An 18,633-nucleotide genomic window follows, 5' to 3' on the forward strand; every position below is an offset into this window, starting at 1 on the left:
CGTAGAGTACGTACTTGAGGAGGGGTAGAGCTAGACCAAAAAGTATTCTTCTTATAAACTCTACCAAACGATCTCTAAGTAACAATATCGGAATTGTTACGAAGGGATTTGCCTATTTTTATAAAAATTGTCTTGAATCCTAACTTACCATAGCTAAGTTGTAAATTAACTATAGTTTAGTGATACGATATAAATAAGGATTAATTTGACGTTTCCATCTAGCTAATTTAGGCCGGATATTAAAAGTATATACTTTATATATTTGGTTTAAATAAGGTCTGACTTTTGAATGTGAATCAGTAGCAATTTTCAAAAAAAAATTAAAAATAAAATTATAATAATCAATTGTGTTAAACTTTTCATTTTTGGAATCGTTATGAAATCTCCATAAATAGGATTATGTGATTTCCGTCCTTTGCCCAACAAATTATGAAAAAGAAACACAATAATTTTGTTGCTTCATCATTTCAAATTAGTTATCATGTTATTTTTCTTAAGCTTTAATTAATGTTCAAAATATTAAATTAGATTTCAATATACTCAAATACAATTTTGAATATTCAAAAACCGTATAAATATTACTATATATATATATATTACTCCCTCTATTCTATATTTAGTGAAAAAATTTAGGCTTTTTTATCGTCAAAATAATTGAATTATTTAAAATTTAAGACGCATATTTGAAATTTTTTCGATATTTATCCTTTCCTTAATGAAGTTTATAGTTTTAGGAAAATAAATTAAACTACTTAGCAAGTTATATTTATGATTTCATACAAGAAATAGTAAAAATATATTTCAAATTTTATCCTTAGAATGCTTTTCTTAATAGCTGTGTATTAACAAATTCAATTAATACTTCCCTCTATTTCATATTTTCATTGCTCAAAATAATTGAATTGTCCAAAGTTCAAAATGAATATTTAAATATTTTTTTCAAATTTTATATTTTCTAAGAAATAAATTAAATTACTTACCAAGTTATATTTATGATTTCATAATAATAAACAACATCGTTCAAACTTAGTCCTTAAATATTTTTTTAATGGAAGTGCATTCTCTCACAAATTCAATTAATACCCCCGTATTTCATATAAACTGAATTTTTAGGATTTTTTTCATTATTCAAAGTTCGAATGGTTGTTTGAATTATTTTTTTCATATTTACCCTTTTCTTTAATAAAGATTTTTTTTATATAAAAATTTAAATTACTTATCAAGTTATATTTATTATTTCAGAAAGACCAATAGTAGAAAATCTCATTCAAATAGTGTCCTTTTATAGTGTTATCTTAATATGTATACTGCCATTCCTTTTTTTAATCATTGTTCTTCTTATTACTCTCTTCGTTTAAAAAAGAATGATTTTATTTTTTTAGTCCGTTTTCAAAAGAATGAATTTTTTCCTTTTTTGGCAATACTTTAACTTTACCTTTTCACGTGGCATGTTTAAGACCACAAAATTAAACGACATTTTGGTACATTTAGCATAACTTTAATTTAAAACCACAAAATTAAAAAGTTTCTTTCTTTTCTTAAACTCCGTTTCAAATCAAACTAGATCATCCGTTTAGGATGAAGTATTATTAATTAGGTGACGTCTTCCTATTGGATTTTCCCAATCCATCCCGACCCAATTGAAAGAACATGTTTATTAGGTAAATTTTTTTTTCCTAAAATGAAATTTTTCTGACTAGGATATAAATTTATCAAAAATTCTTCTAATTTAGACAAAAAAATTATTATAACTTTTTGGATCTTTTCATGTAGTGTCTTAGAAACATAGGAGGAGGAAAAACTACAATAGCTATGACAATAACTTATCGAAGGCTTTATATTATTTTGTCTTTACTTTATTTATTGAATTTTCAATCATTTTTATCTAATAAAGTTGTACACTACGATTAAAAAATCTGAAATCACAGTAAATTTTTCTATCTTTTTTATCGAAGTATGCAAAGTAAATAATCAATAAATATTATTAAATAAAAAAATATTTATTGAATAAAAAATAGTAATTTAATTCTCGAAATACGAAATAATTGAAGCATTTATTAGTTAAGGAAAGTTGGGTAAGGCTATAAGTTGTTTGACTGGCGGCAATTTGGTGAGTAAGAACTGTGAGCCATTAACCGTACCTAACAACTAAATCATTGTCGGTCAATTTTACCCTTGAGTAAACTCTATTATTACCATTATACCACTGTTTCTTCTTCTATATAAAATTTTCCGTGTAAAAGTGGAATACTAATAGATCTTAAATGGCGGTTGTTACAAAATTGCAGGTTGAGAATCATGTGTTCCCACCAACAATGGTGAATCCTCTTGGCTCCAGCAATATGTTTTTACTCGCCGGCGCAGGTTTTGTTAATTTTTTTTTTTTATAATGTATGGTTGAATAATTTCTTATGTGTGGGTTTTGTAGCTGGCGATAAAACTTGTTAATTCATGATGAATTCGAGTGGTACGGAGTTCGATTTGGTTAGGTTTTGTTGTTTTATTTGGGAAAAAGGATAAATATATCTTCACTATCGTAAATGGTATGCAAATGTCCGATATTGATCCTCTTGTCGTTCAAAAACTAGAGCATTCACGTTGTATAATCTTATCTATCAATCCGATATTTAATAAATATCAGATTAGTGGATAAGATTATGACACGTGTATGTAGTGGATAAGATTACGACAGGTGTATCTCCTTTATACTAAAGGGTATATATGTTCTAGTTTTTTTGACGATAGGGGCACCAATGTCTCAAAGTATAATGGAACATTTTTCCCTTTTTTATAATCTATGGTCGAATGATTTCTTATATGTGTTTGGTAGCTGACGTAGACTTGTAATTCATGATAAATTCGAGTAACAGAGAATTCAATTTGGTTAGGTTTTTTTTTTTAAATGATGTATGGTTGAATAATTTCTTATGTGTCTTGTTAATTCATGATGAATTTTCATGGTAGTTAATTCAATTTGTTTAGTGTTTTATTTTTTTATATAATATGGTTGAATGAAAAATTTTATGTTTGTGTCTGGTAGCTGGCTTAAAACTTGTTAATTCACAATTTGTTTAGTTTTTTTTTTTTAATGATTTATGGTTGAATAAATTTTTTTATGTGTGTCTGGTAGCTAGTGTAAAACTTGTTAATTCATGATGAATTCTCGTAGTACAGATCCAATTTGTTTAGTTGTTGTATAATGAATTTAATTTCAATGTGTGGTAGGGAGTAGAGGTTTGGAGATTGAAGGAAAATTTGTGAAGTTTACTGCGATCGGTGTGTACTTGGAAGAGAGTGCTATTCCATTTCTAGCTGATAAGTGGAAAGGGAAAAGCTCTGAGGAGTTGGAACATTCAGTCGAATTCTTCAGGGATATCGTTACAGGTATTTGCTGAATAGGAGAATTAAGCCGGGGTTTATTATATAAGATGCTAAGTATATACAATCAAGAGATTGGTTTCCATCAAAGTTAACGTTTGCGAATATTTTCATCCTTCCACTCTGGTAGGTCCATTTGAGAAATTCACTCGAGTGACTATGATCTTGCCCTTGACGGGTAAGCAATACTCTGAGAAGGTAGCAGAAAATTGTGTTGCCTATTGGAAAGCAATAGGAACCTACAGTGATGCAGAGAGGCAGGCCATTGAAAAGTTCCTCAACGTTTTCCAGGGTGAAACCTTCCCACCTGGTGCCTCCATCCTTTTTACTCAATCACCGCTTGGATCATTGACAGTATGTATAATCAACTATATTGAACGATAAAAAAAAAAAATAGACTTTTGCAAGTTTCATCATCGATTAAGACCCTTTGGACAATATTTGTGCACCAAAAAAATGGATTGCATTTATCTATAAGCTCATTGATGTTTCTTTTATATTTTTTTGTCCAAGTCCAGATTAGCTTCTCTAAAGATGATTCAGTTCCTTGCGTTGGGAATGCTGTTATAGAGAACAAACAATTGTCAGAAGCAGTGCTGGATTCCATAATTGGCGAACACGGAGTTTCCCCTGCAGCAAAGTGTAGTATTGCAAAAAGAGTATCAGAACTGTTGGTTTGTGAAAAACCAGGAAGTGAGCTATCGTCAGTCCAGTAACTGGACTACAGAAATCAAAGAGAAATAGACCATGTCAGAAAGTGGAGTCTACTTAGGACAATAAAAGAGGTTCTAGTGCTGAAACGCCCTTGTCAACTCGGTCTAATGTGTCAAGGTATCTTGAGGATATTAGACGAATGATTTTAGCCTAGCTTTTCTACTATGCAATAGTGTGCAATAAGGTCCCACTTTAAGTCTGTGTTAATTATGTAAATGTGAGAGATTCAAAATGCCTTTGTTGAATTTATATCAATGTTCTTTGAAGAGTATTTTCTTACTATTTGAATTGTGAGTGATATGTGACTGCAGTAATGAGAATATGTTGCATGTTGAATATATATTTTTTTTTTGAAAAATAATGATATTATTAGCAAACTAAGAGTGTTTCGATAAATATTTTGAGTATAGAAATAACTTCTGTCAATATACGATGGAAGCATTTTAACATTTGTTGTATTGTCGTCTTCTTCTCAATTATCTTTGTGCCTGTAGGCATCAATGTAATCAGTAAAAATATTCTCTATTCTACTTTAGGAACCTGGACTAGTTGTACAAGGTACTTGTTAAAGTATGGTCGAGATGATTCAAATAATTAAGCTTTAGTTGCATATGATGATGTACATTTTGAACAATTCGAGGGTGAAGAATTATAGAAGTTAGGTTGGGATAGACGAGTAGTTAAGTTGTCATTTTGTTTTTGGAATGTGTGATTTGTTGATTTCTTTGAGTGTCTTTGAATAGCTGGTACTTCTTCTCTATAGCTGTGAACTATGAATTGCATCATTTGCTGTGGAATAGTTCTTTTCATGACATCTTGTCGATATAGATTGCAAAACAATCTTGGTGTTATCAAGAATTTTGTGCCGATCAGTTTGGCATGAACGTGAACCTGGTTTGCTATTGGTGGATCTGTTTTCTGCTGAGTGCTCATTAAGGTATCTTCGATATGTCATTCTGAGATGTGCAAGAGAATATCCTATAGTTCTGTTGAATTATTGTCTGTATTGTTCAACTAATAAGTGAGCTTAGATATCAATCAAGCTTCTAAACGAACTTTGTAAATAGGGGTTCTTCTCTCAATAGGAGAGTATTTTTTAAGGTGTTAAAGAGTACTGTTTAAAGAAGGATCCTAGTATATACAACTTTTTTTCGTCACAGTATGAGAAAAAAATGTTCCTTCTAATATGCTTGTTTCGGAGATTTGTGTTGCATATTCTTGGTTTACCATCTTCCTTATTTGATTCAGGGGAATCATAATTGTGAGGCTATGACGTGGGCAGGAGTTTAGCTAAAGAGCACGGAAAGAAATTGGCAAACGTAATGTGAAATGGTCTCGTGCAATTACTGTGGCATGCATGAACCAGAGATCTACATCAACGAGGGCATGATGGGGACCTTGACTCTCCAAAGATAATTACCAAAGAGTAGTTCCACCGCGGAAGTCTCTGGCATTGACCCTGAGAAGAAACAGGTTGGTTCGAAATTCCGTATTTCAACTATAAAATGCTATACTGCTATGTCTAGACTTTTTCCTCCGGTGAACACTATCAGAGGTTCCTATTACTTTTTTATGAACAACATATCATGTTTCATTTGATGAGGAACACGAACAGAGAACTCCCTCTGTCCTAGTTAATCCGAGCTTATATTGAGAACTTTTATCATTCTCAGAGTCAGCTGTTCTTTGTATGTACACGAAATTGTCACTTAACCAGGAAACTAGGAAATGCATGATATTGGCTTTCTAAGGTTCTTGCCTGTCAATAAGACGAATTGTGTTGTCGCACCAAATTCCATTCCGAGCTACAAGCCATAATCATTATAATGAGCACTACATTAATTTTCTTCCCAACAAGATACGTAAAAATACAGAATTAATTCGTTCTGCAATTGTGCAGAAGTCAGTTTGCTTTACCTGGAAATGAGTGAGATCTTAACTTTAAGTTATAACCTAGCGGGCCTAGCCAGATGATAAGGGAAACACGGGATAACAATGATACGAGGGGGAAGCACTTCCCCCTCGAGACATCTCCAGTGAGTTCCTTTATACGTTTATCGTATTTTTCTGTGTTCGTTCTTATGATGTCCGTTCACATTAGGTTACTGTAATTGTTTCTTTTGAGGATTCAGTGTTGATATTTCATTTTCATCTTTTGCAGTTTATTTTGGTTGAACATGAGGCATACATACTTACACAACGAAGATGGTTTTATTTTCATTGTTGAACTACTAAACTTCACGCAGACGTTAGACTATCAGCACAACTCTATTTTTAGAGATCGTGTGGTTTGACAGTTTACAGTTTAGTTCTGCAGAAAAGTGAATCATCACTATACTTATAGTGATAAAAGAGTGTATAGAAAGACATGTTATACATTTTTTTTTTTTGGATTGGTGTAAAATATCAGACGCGGATAAATTTTTATCCCATCGATATCAACATTTCATTTTTTCATTTTCATCATGATTTTTGTTGAATTTTTTAGTAGTTAGTTTAATCTTGAGCTACAAGATTGTAATCAGATTAATCAAAGTTAGCTTTTGTAGAGAAGAAAAAACAGCAAAATATGAAGAAATCAACCATTCTTGTACATGAATTAAACTTTAGAAAAATAGTATCGTGTTAATTAATTCTTTGTTTTGAACAAGTTTCCATTTTACTAAAAATAGACTGTGAAGCCTTTAATTACCAAATCAGGACTAATAACACTTAATGACAGTTCAAATCTAGAACCTAAGAATTAACAAATTTAAAAATCATATTAATTAGATTTTATAATCAATCAAATAGTACTATATATGACTATTTTTCTGTTCTATCTCCTTATGGCAAGTAGTTACTAATTGGTACCGTGGTGGAACTGCTCCACCTTTAATTAGAGGTTCAAGTTCTATGTATGGAGAAATTTTATTGGAAGCTTCACACCAATGTTGCAGTGCGCGACTGAAATTTAGTCGGAGCTCCAATGCAGGGGCATAATACATCGAGTGAAAATTTGAAAAAAAAAACAACTTATATGAGCCACTTTCATAAGAGTAAAGATATATATTAGTCATTTTGATAACAGTAAGGCTATAGATGAGTCACTTTCATAACGAGGGGTATATAAGCTCTAAATAACAAAGTTCAGGGGTATATTAGATCAATTTCCCTTTATTATATAACACTTGGATCATTGTTGCTTGGCCATATACAATAACAACAACATGTCAGTGGGATCTAGGGAAGTTAGAGTGATTTATTATATAACACTTGAATCATTGTTGTTTGGAAAATACAACAGCAACAATATCCAGTGTGATCTTTAATAAAATCTAAAACGGATAAAATGTAAGTACGTAGACTTTTCCCCATCTTAAAAAACATCGGTTAAAATCGGGAAAAAAAAGAAGTAATAAATGGATATATACTATAAATAATTACTTGTATCTATTTGAACTTATATGAGAGTGTAAAAATTATTTTACATAATCAATGAAACTCAAGACCTAGAAGCAACATATATTCCTTGTACTTGTTCACAAAATTAGTATGTTCAATTAAATATAATTTTGACCTTTCTAAATGTCAACAAAATAATTAAATTATTCAATCATGGTAAATAAAGTTACTGAAAAAAAACACAAAAAAATATTTGTTTGGTCACTTGCCTTAACATTTGCGTACAAAACTCTCCTTAAAAACACACATAAAACCTTTGATTTATATCTCATATTATTTGGTAATATTTGGTTTGAGATCACTCACCTAACTTAGCCAACAATATTAGTTACATCTTCTATTGACTAATAATAAAACTTTTTTAAACATAGGACAAAAAAATAATAATAATCACTTTAACCAAAATCCTAAGTTAACTTACTTTTCTTATATACTATATATTAAGTGATAATATTAATCATATTTTGTATATTCTTCATCTTCACTACTTACTAGCCCAAAAAAAAAACAATTCATATCAATGGCTTTTATTAATTTTTGTCAATCAAGAATTGTGATTTTTGAGTTTTTGGTTTTGGTATTTATTGGCATTTATTTTAGTAAATTGAATGGAATTAGTGATTCACATTTAAGTCTTGATTATTATAAAAAAACATGTCCTTCTGTAGAAGGAATTGTGAGGAAAGAAATGGAATGTGCTTGTCTTTCTGATCCTCGTAATGCTGCTCTGATTTTGAGATTACATTTTCACGATTGTTTTGTTCAGGTACGTAAACAAAAATATGAAGATATTCTCAATTCAGTTTATTGTAATCGTTAGACTGTACGAGCATCTCCTTTAAAAGTAAACAAATAGTAGAGAGAGGTATGCGTAATTGTGTTATTGTGTCTTATCCCCCACCCCCACCTCGAAATCTCGAGTAATTTACACAAATAGCCACTTTTTGGCGTCATCTTAAGAAATTGACCGCTATTTCAAAATGAGATTACTAGTTTGAAGTTTGAAAGTAGCCAAGGTTCAAAACTAGTAGTAACTTTTTAAAGCATGGAACTAATTTTGAAATGTGGTCAACTTTTAAATACCCCACAAAGTGGTCACCGGATGTAAATTCAACATGTAAAGATTTGAAAATATATGATTTTTATTACTTAATTATATTATATTTGAATGATCTCTCCTTTCCTGTGACCTGATTCTTTTGCATAAGTTCAACATATATTTACACAAATAACCACTTAGTGAGTCACTTCTTTAAAATTAGACAAGTAGTCTGAAATAAATCTAATTTTGAAAAAGTGGTCAATTTTTAAATACAAACCAAAAGAGTTGTCAATTGGTTTAAAACATAAAATTCATTGTCAAACACATGGAAATATTTCGTTTACTTTATAGATGGTGATAAGATTTAAACTTACACGAACTTTTTATCTGCACTGATATCATGTTGAATTGTACTGTGACAGGGTTGCGATGGTTCGGTATTGTTGGATGATACAGTGACATTAAAAGGAGAAAAGAATGCTCCAAACAACAAAAATGCATTAAAAGGATTCAAAATTATTGATAGAATTAAAAATAGAATTGAATCTGAGTGTCCAGGAACTGTTTCTTGTGCTGATATTCTAACTATTGCTGCTAGAGATGCTGTTCTTCTGGTAATTATATTCTTAGAAATTAAATTTATTTATGATAATATATAATATTATTAAATTATTAGTGTTTAGGTTACCTTGGTTATTATTTAAATAAAATTATCATCATATGAATAAGGGTCATTTGAGTTTATATACAGATAAATCTTTCTATAACAACGTTTTTTTTCTAGAAATATTGTTAGAACATATAATATAACATAACAAAAAATATTATTTCGAATAAAAACTTGACTGTAATTATAAATTTTCTTATAGAAAATGATTGTTACATAAAAGTCTAATTGTATGTACAATTAAGATGCGATTTTTTTTGCACATTATATTCTTGGAATGTTGATTATGATATTATTAGAATATTAATGTTTAGTTTTTTAAAATTATGATCATAGGAATAATTAAAGTTGTATTAATTAATTAATGATGTTTATTAATTAATTTGTGTACTAGGTTGGTGGACCTTATTGGGATGTTCCATTAGGTAGAAAAGACTCAAAAAAAGCAGGATATGAATTGACAGATACAAATCTTCCAACAGCTGATGAAGGATTAATTTCTATTATTTCTAAGTTTATATCACAAGGACTTTCTGTTACTGATATGGTTGCTCTGTCTGGTAAGCATTCTTTAATATTATATATATAATCTTTGTTTTAATTTATGTGACACAGTTTGTATTTTAGATAGTAAAATAAGAAAAAAAAAATTTGATTGTGATTTATTGTATGTATACTTATTACGTAGTTTCTATATATGTAAATAACTTTTCAAAAATCTTAACGAATATATGTCTGAATATATTCACAATTAAAATGAACAGAACATTCCAAACTTACAAAATAATCATTTCTACACATATAAAATTTTATGTGTCAGATCAACATCAGGTGTCTACGAGACACAACAAGGATGAGCTTGAGGAGTTTAGTTGTCAGTTCTGACTAAGTTAAGGTGTCCTAGATATACACTTTCAAAGTTGGAATACTGCTAATTAACAAGGACGAGTTGGATTGTTTAGTTGTTAGTTGAGACTAAGTCAACGTGTCCTAGATATATATACACTATCAAAGTTGGAGTACCACTAATTAACGAGGAAGAGTTGAAGTATTTAGTTGTTAGTTGAGACTTCCATCAACGTGTCCTAGATATACACTTTCAAAGTTAGAGTATTGCTAATTAACGAGGACGAATTGGAGTGTTTAATTGTCAGACTAAGTTGATTTATCCTAGATATATACTTTCAAAGTTGGAGTACTGCTAATTAACGAGGACGAGTTGAGTGTTTGGTTCTCAGTTGAGACCTAGTCGACGTGATATACACTTTCAAAATTAGAGTACTGTTTGATTAATTACTTGTCAGCTGAGATCAAATTTGAATGTTTATTCATGTATTATACCAAAGATTAATTATATGACTTCCTAAATTAAGTATTACACAAAATTTATCTTATTTTTACTTAATTGTTTCAAAATTTGGCAGGTGCACATACCATAGGAAAAGCAAGATGTGTGAATTTCAGAAATAGAATATATGGAGATTTCAAAATGACAAGTACTTCATATATAAATCCAATTTCATCCTCATATCTTAGTAAATTAAAATCATTATGTCCTCCAATTGAAATTAATGGATCATCAGACAACAATGAAACATCAATGGACAATATTACTCCAAATTTATTTGATAATTCATATTATCATGTCTTACTTAAAGGTGAAGGACTCATAAATTCAGATCAACAACTTTATTCAAGTTTTCTTGGGATTCAAACTAAAAAAATTGTTGAAAAATATGCAACAAATACAATTGCATTTTTTGAACAATTTGCTGAATCAATGGTCAAAATGGGAAATATTACAAATCCAGAGACTTATGTGAATGGAGAAGTGAGAAAGAGTTGTAGGTTTGTGAACACATAGAAGAAGAAAAAAATATATTGAGTTAATTATGTAATATTATACACACAAAAAAATTGTTTGGGTTTTGTATTTGATTTTGTTTGTAATTTCTCAAAAAGAAAAATTATGATGTTATTAATAAGAATTATTGAAGCTTTCGTTATAATGTAATGTGTCATGTGTGGATTCAGTCATTCAGATAAGTCTATAGCTGAATGATGATACAGAATATCGACGAAAGTAGTGAAATATTTTAATGTATGAACTTATATTGGTTTGGATTTTATACAAGCTCTTTGAAATTATTTTCTTTTTCTTCACTACTAATCAATAATTAAAGAGAAATGATGAGTTCAATAGCTATTTTTTTTTTAGGTTAATAAGTTGGATTGTGAATTGATTTGAGTCTATTATGTACTTAGTGGAGTGGACCAATTAAAATGATTGGTTATAAATTTGATTTTTGTAAATTATATATTTTATATCAAAGGATGCATATATGATTTTATAATAGATTACAAGAAAAGTATTTTTGATTTAATTTGTTAAAGTAGATAATTATTTATGCCATTTCTTTCTTCTTTTTCCCGTCAAATGATAATGCTACCATTAATTATTTCATGTGTTGACCCCCTATTTCAATTAAAATATTTTTTATTTTCCTAATACTCGAGTAGTCTATTTCTATTGACAAAAAATTGACATAATTAAAGCTAATTAATTTAGACTTTACTAAAAATGAAGTCATGTAATGCCTCTCCCTTGACAATAAGTTGACAATGGGACCAAAAAAAATTGTGGCGGTGGAATAAAATAATACCCCATTTATTCTTAATTAGAATTATCGATTTGAATTTTTATAGAAAATATCACATCAACAATGAATTTTACATAAATTAGGTTTAGCTTGAGGTTTTAATACATAATTGAATATCTAGTGAAAAATAAAAAAGAAATTGACAGGGGAATAAAAAGTCAATGATAACAATATCATATCTCGTTTAATTTTATATGAATAAAATTCGATACAACTAAAATATATATATAAACTTTATCTGTTATTTCAAAAAATAGAAAATCTGTTTCCGAAAAATCCTTCGGAAAGTAATGGAAAAAAAATACTTGTCGGCTGTCCCTATTTGATATGTGATTACTGGTTCCATTTCTAGAAGAAGTTGAAAGAACTTTCTAAAATTTGGTGCATATACAATGGAGAATCAACTGACTTTTTATCGATTAGATTGATTTAAATTTATGTCACATATAATTATTTAAAGGAAAATATTGTCCAATAAAGAAAATTTTGTATTTCTAAAACGAAATAATATATAAATGTGTTTTATAGTTTAGATCCAATTCATATTTCTGCTCTCTACTTTTGGATTTTTATGAGTGAAAATTTAAACTGTTATAAAGTAAAATAAACAGATATATGCATCCTACATGAGAAATTGGGTGAGATACATGTACCTTACACGATATATCACGTGAGGTTTGTGATGTGGAATGCATATACATGTTTATTTATTTAACTTTATAATAATTTAGGCATATGTATAAGTGTGTCCTTTTAATTTGATTACAACTGATAACTGTGTTCTCAAATTTTGGATTACATAAGTAGACACTCAAATTTGTATAGAGTCGTTTTCTTTCCTGGAAAAGACCAGATCTACGGTCACACTTCAGTGAGTGAGCCTCAACATAGATATCAAACTCCTAGCTCTGTGGTGTGAACAAGTAGGAATACATGTTCTACATGACAATTCATGAAAGATACATTCAATCTTATTCACTATGCCGCGTACCATGCATGCATTGTCACGTAACATATATGTCTCTACTTATTTAAATATAAAATTTACGTATATAACTAAGATAAGGCCCTATAAGTGCATTGGGCCCTCCACATTAGCCCCAAAAGATTGTTTTTTTTCCTCTCTTTTGGTATGTAAATGATAGATATTAAAACTTTTTTGCACTTTTTCCTAATTTGATGTTTTTTCAAATCTTTTTTCAACCCACCAATGAAAAGGCTCTACTCTACTAATTTCATTAAAAATCTTGACCAACTCAAATAATGGATTGCTTACGTGGCAGCAAAATCATTAAAATGTCATGAATTAAAAGAATTTTTTTTTATTGCAACTTTTCCCATTTGACCCAAAAGTAACGTAGGATATTTCTTTTAATCAAAAAAACCCAAAGAACTATAGGTGTAATTATTACAATGTAATATATTCATAATTTATGTAAAAATCATGACTTCAATATTCTTTCTAAATATTAAAATATGATGAGAGAATTACTTATAGTACTTATTGGTTTGTTTGAGAGTTGGAAACTTAAATAAGCAATAAAAATGTAAAAATGATCAAAATAAGCTACTATTTTAGTTACTAACTAAAATGTAACTAAAATAAGCTTAGTGGAAAAAAAAGTTTCATTTTATCTAATTTTTTAAACGTTTTTCGTTAGTGTCATAACGTGTATTTTTAATGTATAACGAAACTTTTTCTTACACTTTATAAAGTGTAAGAAAAAATTACATTTTATAAAGTGAAACTTTTTCTTACACTTTATAAAGTGGAAGAAAAAGTTCCACTTTATAAAGTGGAAGAAAATCTTCCACTTTATAGAAAATTACTTTACCTTTTCACCTTTTCTTCTTCTTTCTTTCACTTTCATGGCTAAGCTTACACTTGAAGATGAACATTGATGGTCCCAATCCGACAATTGAAGCGGCCCCACATTAAATAAATCAAAATTTTAGAGTATCACAACCCGACAACATAACAATCCGTCCCTACAAATTATATAAATTAGGTATTTCTTTAACATCTCATATTTTCTTTACTTAGAATGTGTTTCATTTATCTCATCTTGTGTCAGTATAGTATCATTTTGCCTAATGATTCTGATTCACGGAGTAAATTATAACTTACATGTTCTTAAATTATTTTGATTTTATTTTACAATGGAATAGTAAAAATATTGGAGAAAAAAGAGTTGATTTAACATTCTTCCGTATTCCTAATTTAGATTTCGTTTCTGCTTGTTAGTGGAATAATTATTGAAGTTCATAAGAGGATTAGTTGCTCAATCTTTATGTTGTATTAAATTTGGAAATAAATTATGAAAGAAATATTCCTATGGTCCAACTTTGGACCTTACATTAAAAAGGAGATTGGAATTTTGAATAGTATAGTAAAGTTGAATTTTTTGGATTTTGTGAGAGTTCTTTAAGATGAAGTGTTTAAACAAAAAACACTAACTTGAGCTGAAAGTCAGAGGCAAAGTCATGATGAAGTGTTTAAGTTTCACATTTGTGCTATCTTGTTGAAGTGCACTCGCCTGATAGAGTAATGCGTCAGTTTGGTCATTCCCAGCATGTACCTGTGATTCCTAGTTGGGGAACCAACCACCACGTGCATGATCAGCGTAGGAGGCTTGGACCAGAGGTTCTTGAAATGATGGATAAATATTTCGTGATTGGGGTAATCGACATCAGAGTTTAGCTGTTGAGGTAAATGATGGTACTAGTGGGGCAGGGTATAGATTATGGTACATGCGGCATGGAAGATTGCTTATAGGTAGGCCTGCATTAGAGGTTGACGTATCGTCAGGCTTTGTTCATTCTGCTGGTACTAGTATTGCAATGTCCAGAGGACTAATTAAGTTGTATAGTCTTGCATTACAGTGGCAGAGAGACACAACCTCAGCTTCACATGGTGAAGTTGTATAGTCATTTGGAACCCTCAAAAAGTCGATCAACGATTCGTCATTATAGATATTCCACTCTCCAAAATTAACTTGTCTTTATGATAAAAATGAAGTAGGGTACTTTCCAACTATAATCAAATTATAATCAGTACTGTTTATACCCATTCTTTTATAAATTGATGAAATGAATTTATGATATCGAACATTAATTGGATATTTAGCATTGTGTTTGGTAGGACAATTATAATAAACGGTATTTCCGTCATGTATAATTCCGCCATCCCAATAAATTGAAACTTTAACTATAGGCGTAGAAGACATTTTTTTTGAGATTGAATGAACAAATATAGAAGATTTTATGTTGTAGGTGATATCAATCATTTGAAACGACCTTAAATAGAGATTGAAAGTTTTTTCAAAATAAAAAAAATAAAAATACATAGTGTAATATTTTTTCCGTTTTATGACATGTCAAATCAACATAATTGTATGACAACACTGAAATTTTTTTTCAAAACGTGAAAAATATTCCTCTTATAAAGTGTAATAAAAAGTTCCACTTTATAAAGTGGAAGAAAAAGTTTTACTTTATAAAGTGGAAGAAAAAATTCCATTATACATTAAAAATACACGTTATGACACTAACGAAAAAACGTTCGAAAAATTGGATAAAGTGAAACTTTTTTTTCCACTAAGCTTATTTTAGTTACTAACTAAAATAGTGACTTATTTTAATCATTTTTACATTTTGATGACTTATTTTATTTTTTATTATTTTTTTTTGGCTTATTTAGGTTTCCAACTCTTTGTTGAGGTTAATCTATTGATTGATGGTTAATATTGGCCCCAGATGGATTGTGACAATTATTATTTTTAATAATTAATTCAATTTGTATTTTTGAGTTTGTTAATTATTGAAAAGAAACAAATTAAATGTGAAATACGAGGTGACATGTTCCTCACATTTGTGAAGTTGACATAAAGAGATATATGTGTATCATGTACTAATAATTCAATGGTGCACAATATGATACACATTGTAATCATATAAATGAGATTCATAGAAGGGCAGTGTGTATATAAATTTTATTTTTGTTTATGATAAACTATCGATTCAAGTAAAGGATATTAAAATATACTTAAAATGAAATATAGTTATGTGGAAATCATTTTGAAAATAATAGAGAAACGAACAGTATTACCATCAAGTAATAAGATAACTGAAACAAAGAAAATAACTAGAATAATAATAATTAACACTATTTGGAAATATTCCTAAAGCACATTGCTACATTGAATTCAATAACAATTAACTGATATCGATAAAAGATTTAGCTTATACTTTATTAGTATTTAAATTTATTATTGTTATTAAAAATTATTTTTATCCTAATGTCAACTAAATCATTTTTTTGTATTTGTACATGAAAGAAGAGATGGTTGCAATTTTGTAGGCTCTCACTCCCACATTTTAAATGTTAAAATTTTTAATGTAAGTAGCACAAGAAAGAAGATGCAATTTTGTAAACTACTTGACTCTATATATGCCTTTGGACCACTCCATCAATGTGAGTTATCATATCCATGGCCTAAGCTAATATTTTAGTTATAGGTTGACAATTGACATATCTCAAAAGGATGACAATAAAAAATGGAAAATGTACGAGTATCTCTAGACCATTATCGAATTTCAGTGAAACATTTTAATTAAATTAAGGTCCTATTATTTTCCCGAATTCATTTTTTTTTGTAATTTTATGCACCTTTTTGATTTACGCGACATTCAAATATCTATCACGCGCTCCAATTTCGTGATGTTACAGAGTGTGCCACGTAAGACAAAAGGTATACAAAATTATTTTAAAAAAAATAAACTCAGAAATAATAGGACCTTAGTTTAGTTAAAGTGTCTCTGAGATTTCAGTCATATATAGTCTACAATATACTTGTACCTTAATTCTTTTTTAAAAAATGCATATCTGAAAAGGTGGATTTAAAATTTACGCAATTATGTGCTTCCCTAATTCTTGTGAATTCTTCTCCATATTTTATTCACCAATATCATAAAATGAATTTCCTTTTAAATTAAATAAAAATTGAGAGTATCAAAAATAAAGGAGTCTCACTAATTTTTTTTTATTGTGGATATATTTCTCTTTTCTAAGGAACTTTTTTGCCACATGATATTCTTTATCTATTTTAAAAGTGAATTTAAAATTTATAATGTTTTTATCTATAGAGTTTACAGATGCATAATTATAACTATTTGATAACAAATCTTTTAATACTATACATATATAATTATTGAGTTCACATGAAATCACTTATTATTTTATTGATTCGTCCCTTTTATTTATTATAGACTTATAGTAATCCTAACTTCTAAGTTATTGATTAAGAAGATGATAATTATTATTTTTTTCTCAACTAGAACTTTATTAACCCATTATTATAAAAGTGCAAGACTCATAATTTGAAAGAATAATTGAACACCAATTTCCATTTATATTTCCACTCTTCACGTGCATTTGACTTGAATTACACACTTTTTTTCATTAAAATTTTATAAAATAATCTAAGACAAGAAAAATTAATTAATTTGACTTGACTTGTTCTAACAGCTACATCTGATCATTTTTTACACATTCAATGTAATTTGACTTTGCTCTAATAAATCATATATATATCTTATGAGTTATATAACTAACATTATATTAGTAACTAGCATTGAGAATTTTAAGTGATTTCTATATAATCTTTTAACCTTATATTAGTGTAAAATAAATTTAAGACATAACACATAAAATTTTGCTTTAATTGATAAGTAACCATTTTAACTTTTAAACACATATCTAAACGTCTTAATTCATTTCCGTGTCAGTATCAACTTACAAAATGATTAAATATAAATACCTTCAAAATTTATATATCACGTTAGCGTCGAGTGTCAACACAGACACAATGAAGATGCGTCTACACTCTCAAACTTGGAACACTTACTTGCTAGTTGAGATTAAAATTTAGGGATGACAATGGGGTTGGCAAGGAAGGGGAGGGGTAAAGAACGAGTTAGGCTTAACGCACAAAATTTTTAATGTATCCCGCTTTTTCCTGAATTATATTTTTATGTGTTTTCCATCCGCCAAACTTAGATTCACGTCTCGCTCATGCGGCCCCCGCCCCATATAAGTATTTGTTTTCTTGAGTTAAATACATAAAGATTAGAAGACAATTCATCTTTTTTTCGCAACTTCTGTTTTAATATAAATACATTTCTTCGGATCTTTGCAAATACTAGAAAAAGAGTAATAAATACAAATTATAATTACCTACTTAGGGAAAGTATGAAAATATATGTAATTTTGTTTTTTTTAATTAAATAAAATAGGGAGGAAAACTACATTAACAAAGTAAAATTGGATTCTAATTTGTTAAAATTAACCTTAAAAAATCATACCTTCTTCCTCAATTATTTAGTAACGGTTTAAAATATTAAGAATCTATAGTTTTTTTTATTATAAAAAATATACTTAAATTATAATTGTATAATTGCTTGCAAAAATTGAATTGAACACACTATAAAAGGATTGAAAATAAATTAAACACCTTTCCAATTACTATTAAGAATCTGTTTGAGTATTACAATGTCCAAATTTAAATATAAATTATGAACTCTTAGCTTCTTATACTTCAACATTAATAATAGATTTTAAACTTTAATAGTAAAAAACTGGAAGAAATTCATTATTATTATTCAATCATAATTAAATTTAATTCATATAAATATATCGATTAATTTAATATAAATATCACTGATAAAAA

At 28.7% G+C, this 18,633-nt stretch overlaps 2 protein-coding genes across 2 annotated transcripts; both read left to right on the forward strand.

Moving 5' to 3' along the window:
* The first annotated feature begins 2,217 nt into the window (after nt 1–2,217).
* Nucleotides 2,218–4,432, forward strand: LOC107020630 (chalcone--flavonone isomerase-like). Its single transcript, XM_015221071.2, has 4 exons — nt 2,218–2,364; nt 3,226–3,384; nt 3,509–3,732; nt 3,897–4,432. Exons 1-4 carry the CDS (start codon nt 2,265–2,267, stop codon nt 4,092–4,094), a joined length of 681 nt encoding a protein of 226 aa, XP_015076557.1. The 5' UTR covers nt 2,218–2,264; the 3' UTR covers nt 4,095–4,432.
* Nucleotides 4,433–8,041: 3,609 nt separating this feature from the next.
* Nucleotides 8,042–11,393, forward strand: LOC107019941 (peroxidase 11). The gene is made up of 4 exons (XM_015220297.2): nt 8,042–8,302; nt 9,001–9,192; nt 9,640–9,805; nt 10,670–11,393. Exons 1-4 carry the CDS (start codon nt 8,057–8,059, stop codon nt 11,107–11,109), a joined length of 1,044 nt encoding a protein of 347 aa, XP_015075783.1. The 5' UTR covers nt 8,042–8,056; the 3' UTR covers nt 11,110–11,393.
* The last annotated feature ends 7,240 nt before the right edge of the window (nt 11,394–18,633 follow it).

Source organism: Solanum pennellii, chromosome 5, assembly GCF_001406875.1.
Source record: "Solanum pennellii chromosome 5, SPENNV200".
In the NCBI taxonomy this organism is placed as follows: Eukaryota; Viridiplantae; Streptophyta; class Magnoliopsida; order Solanales; family Solanaceae; genus Solanum; species Solanum pennellii.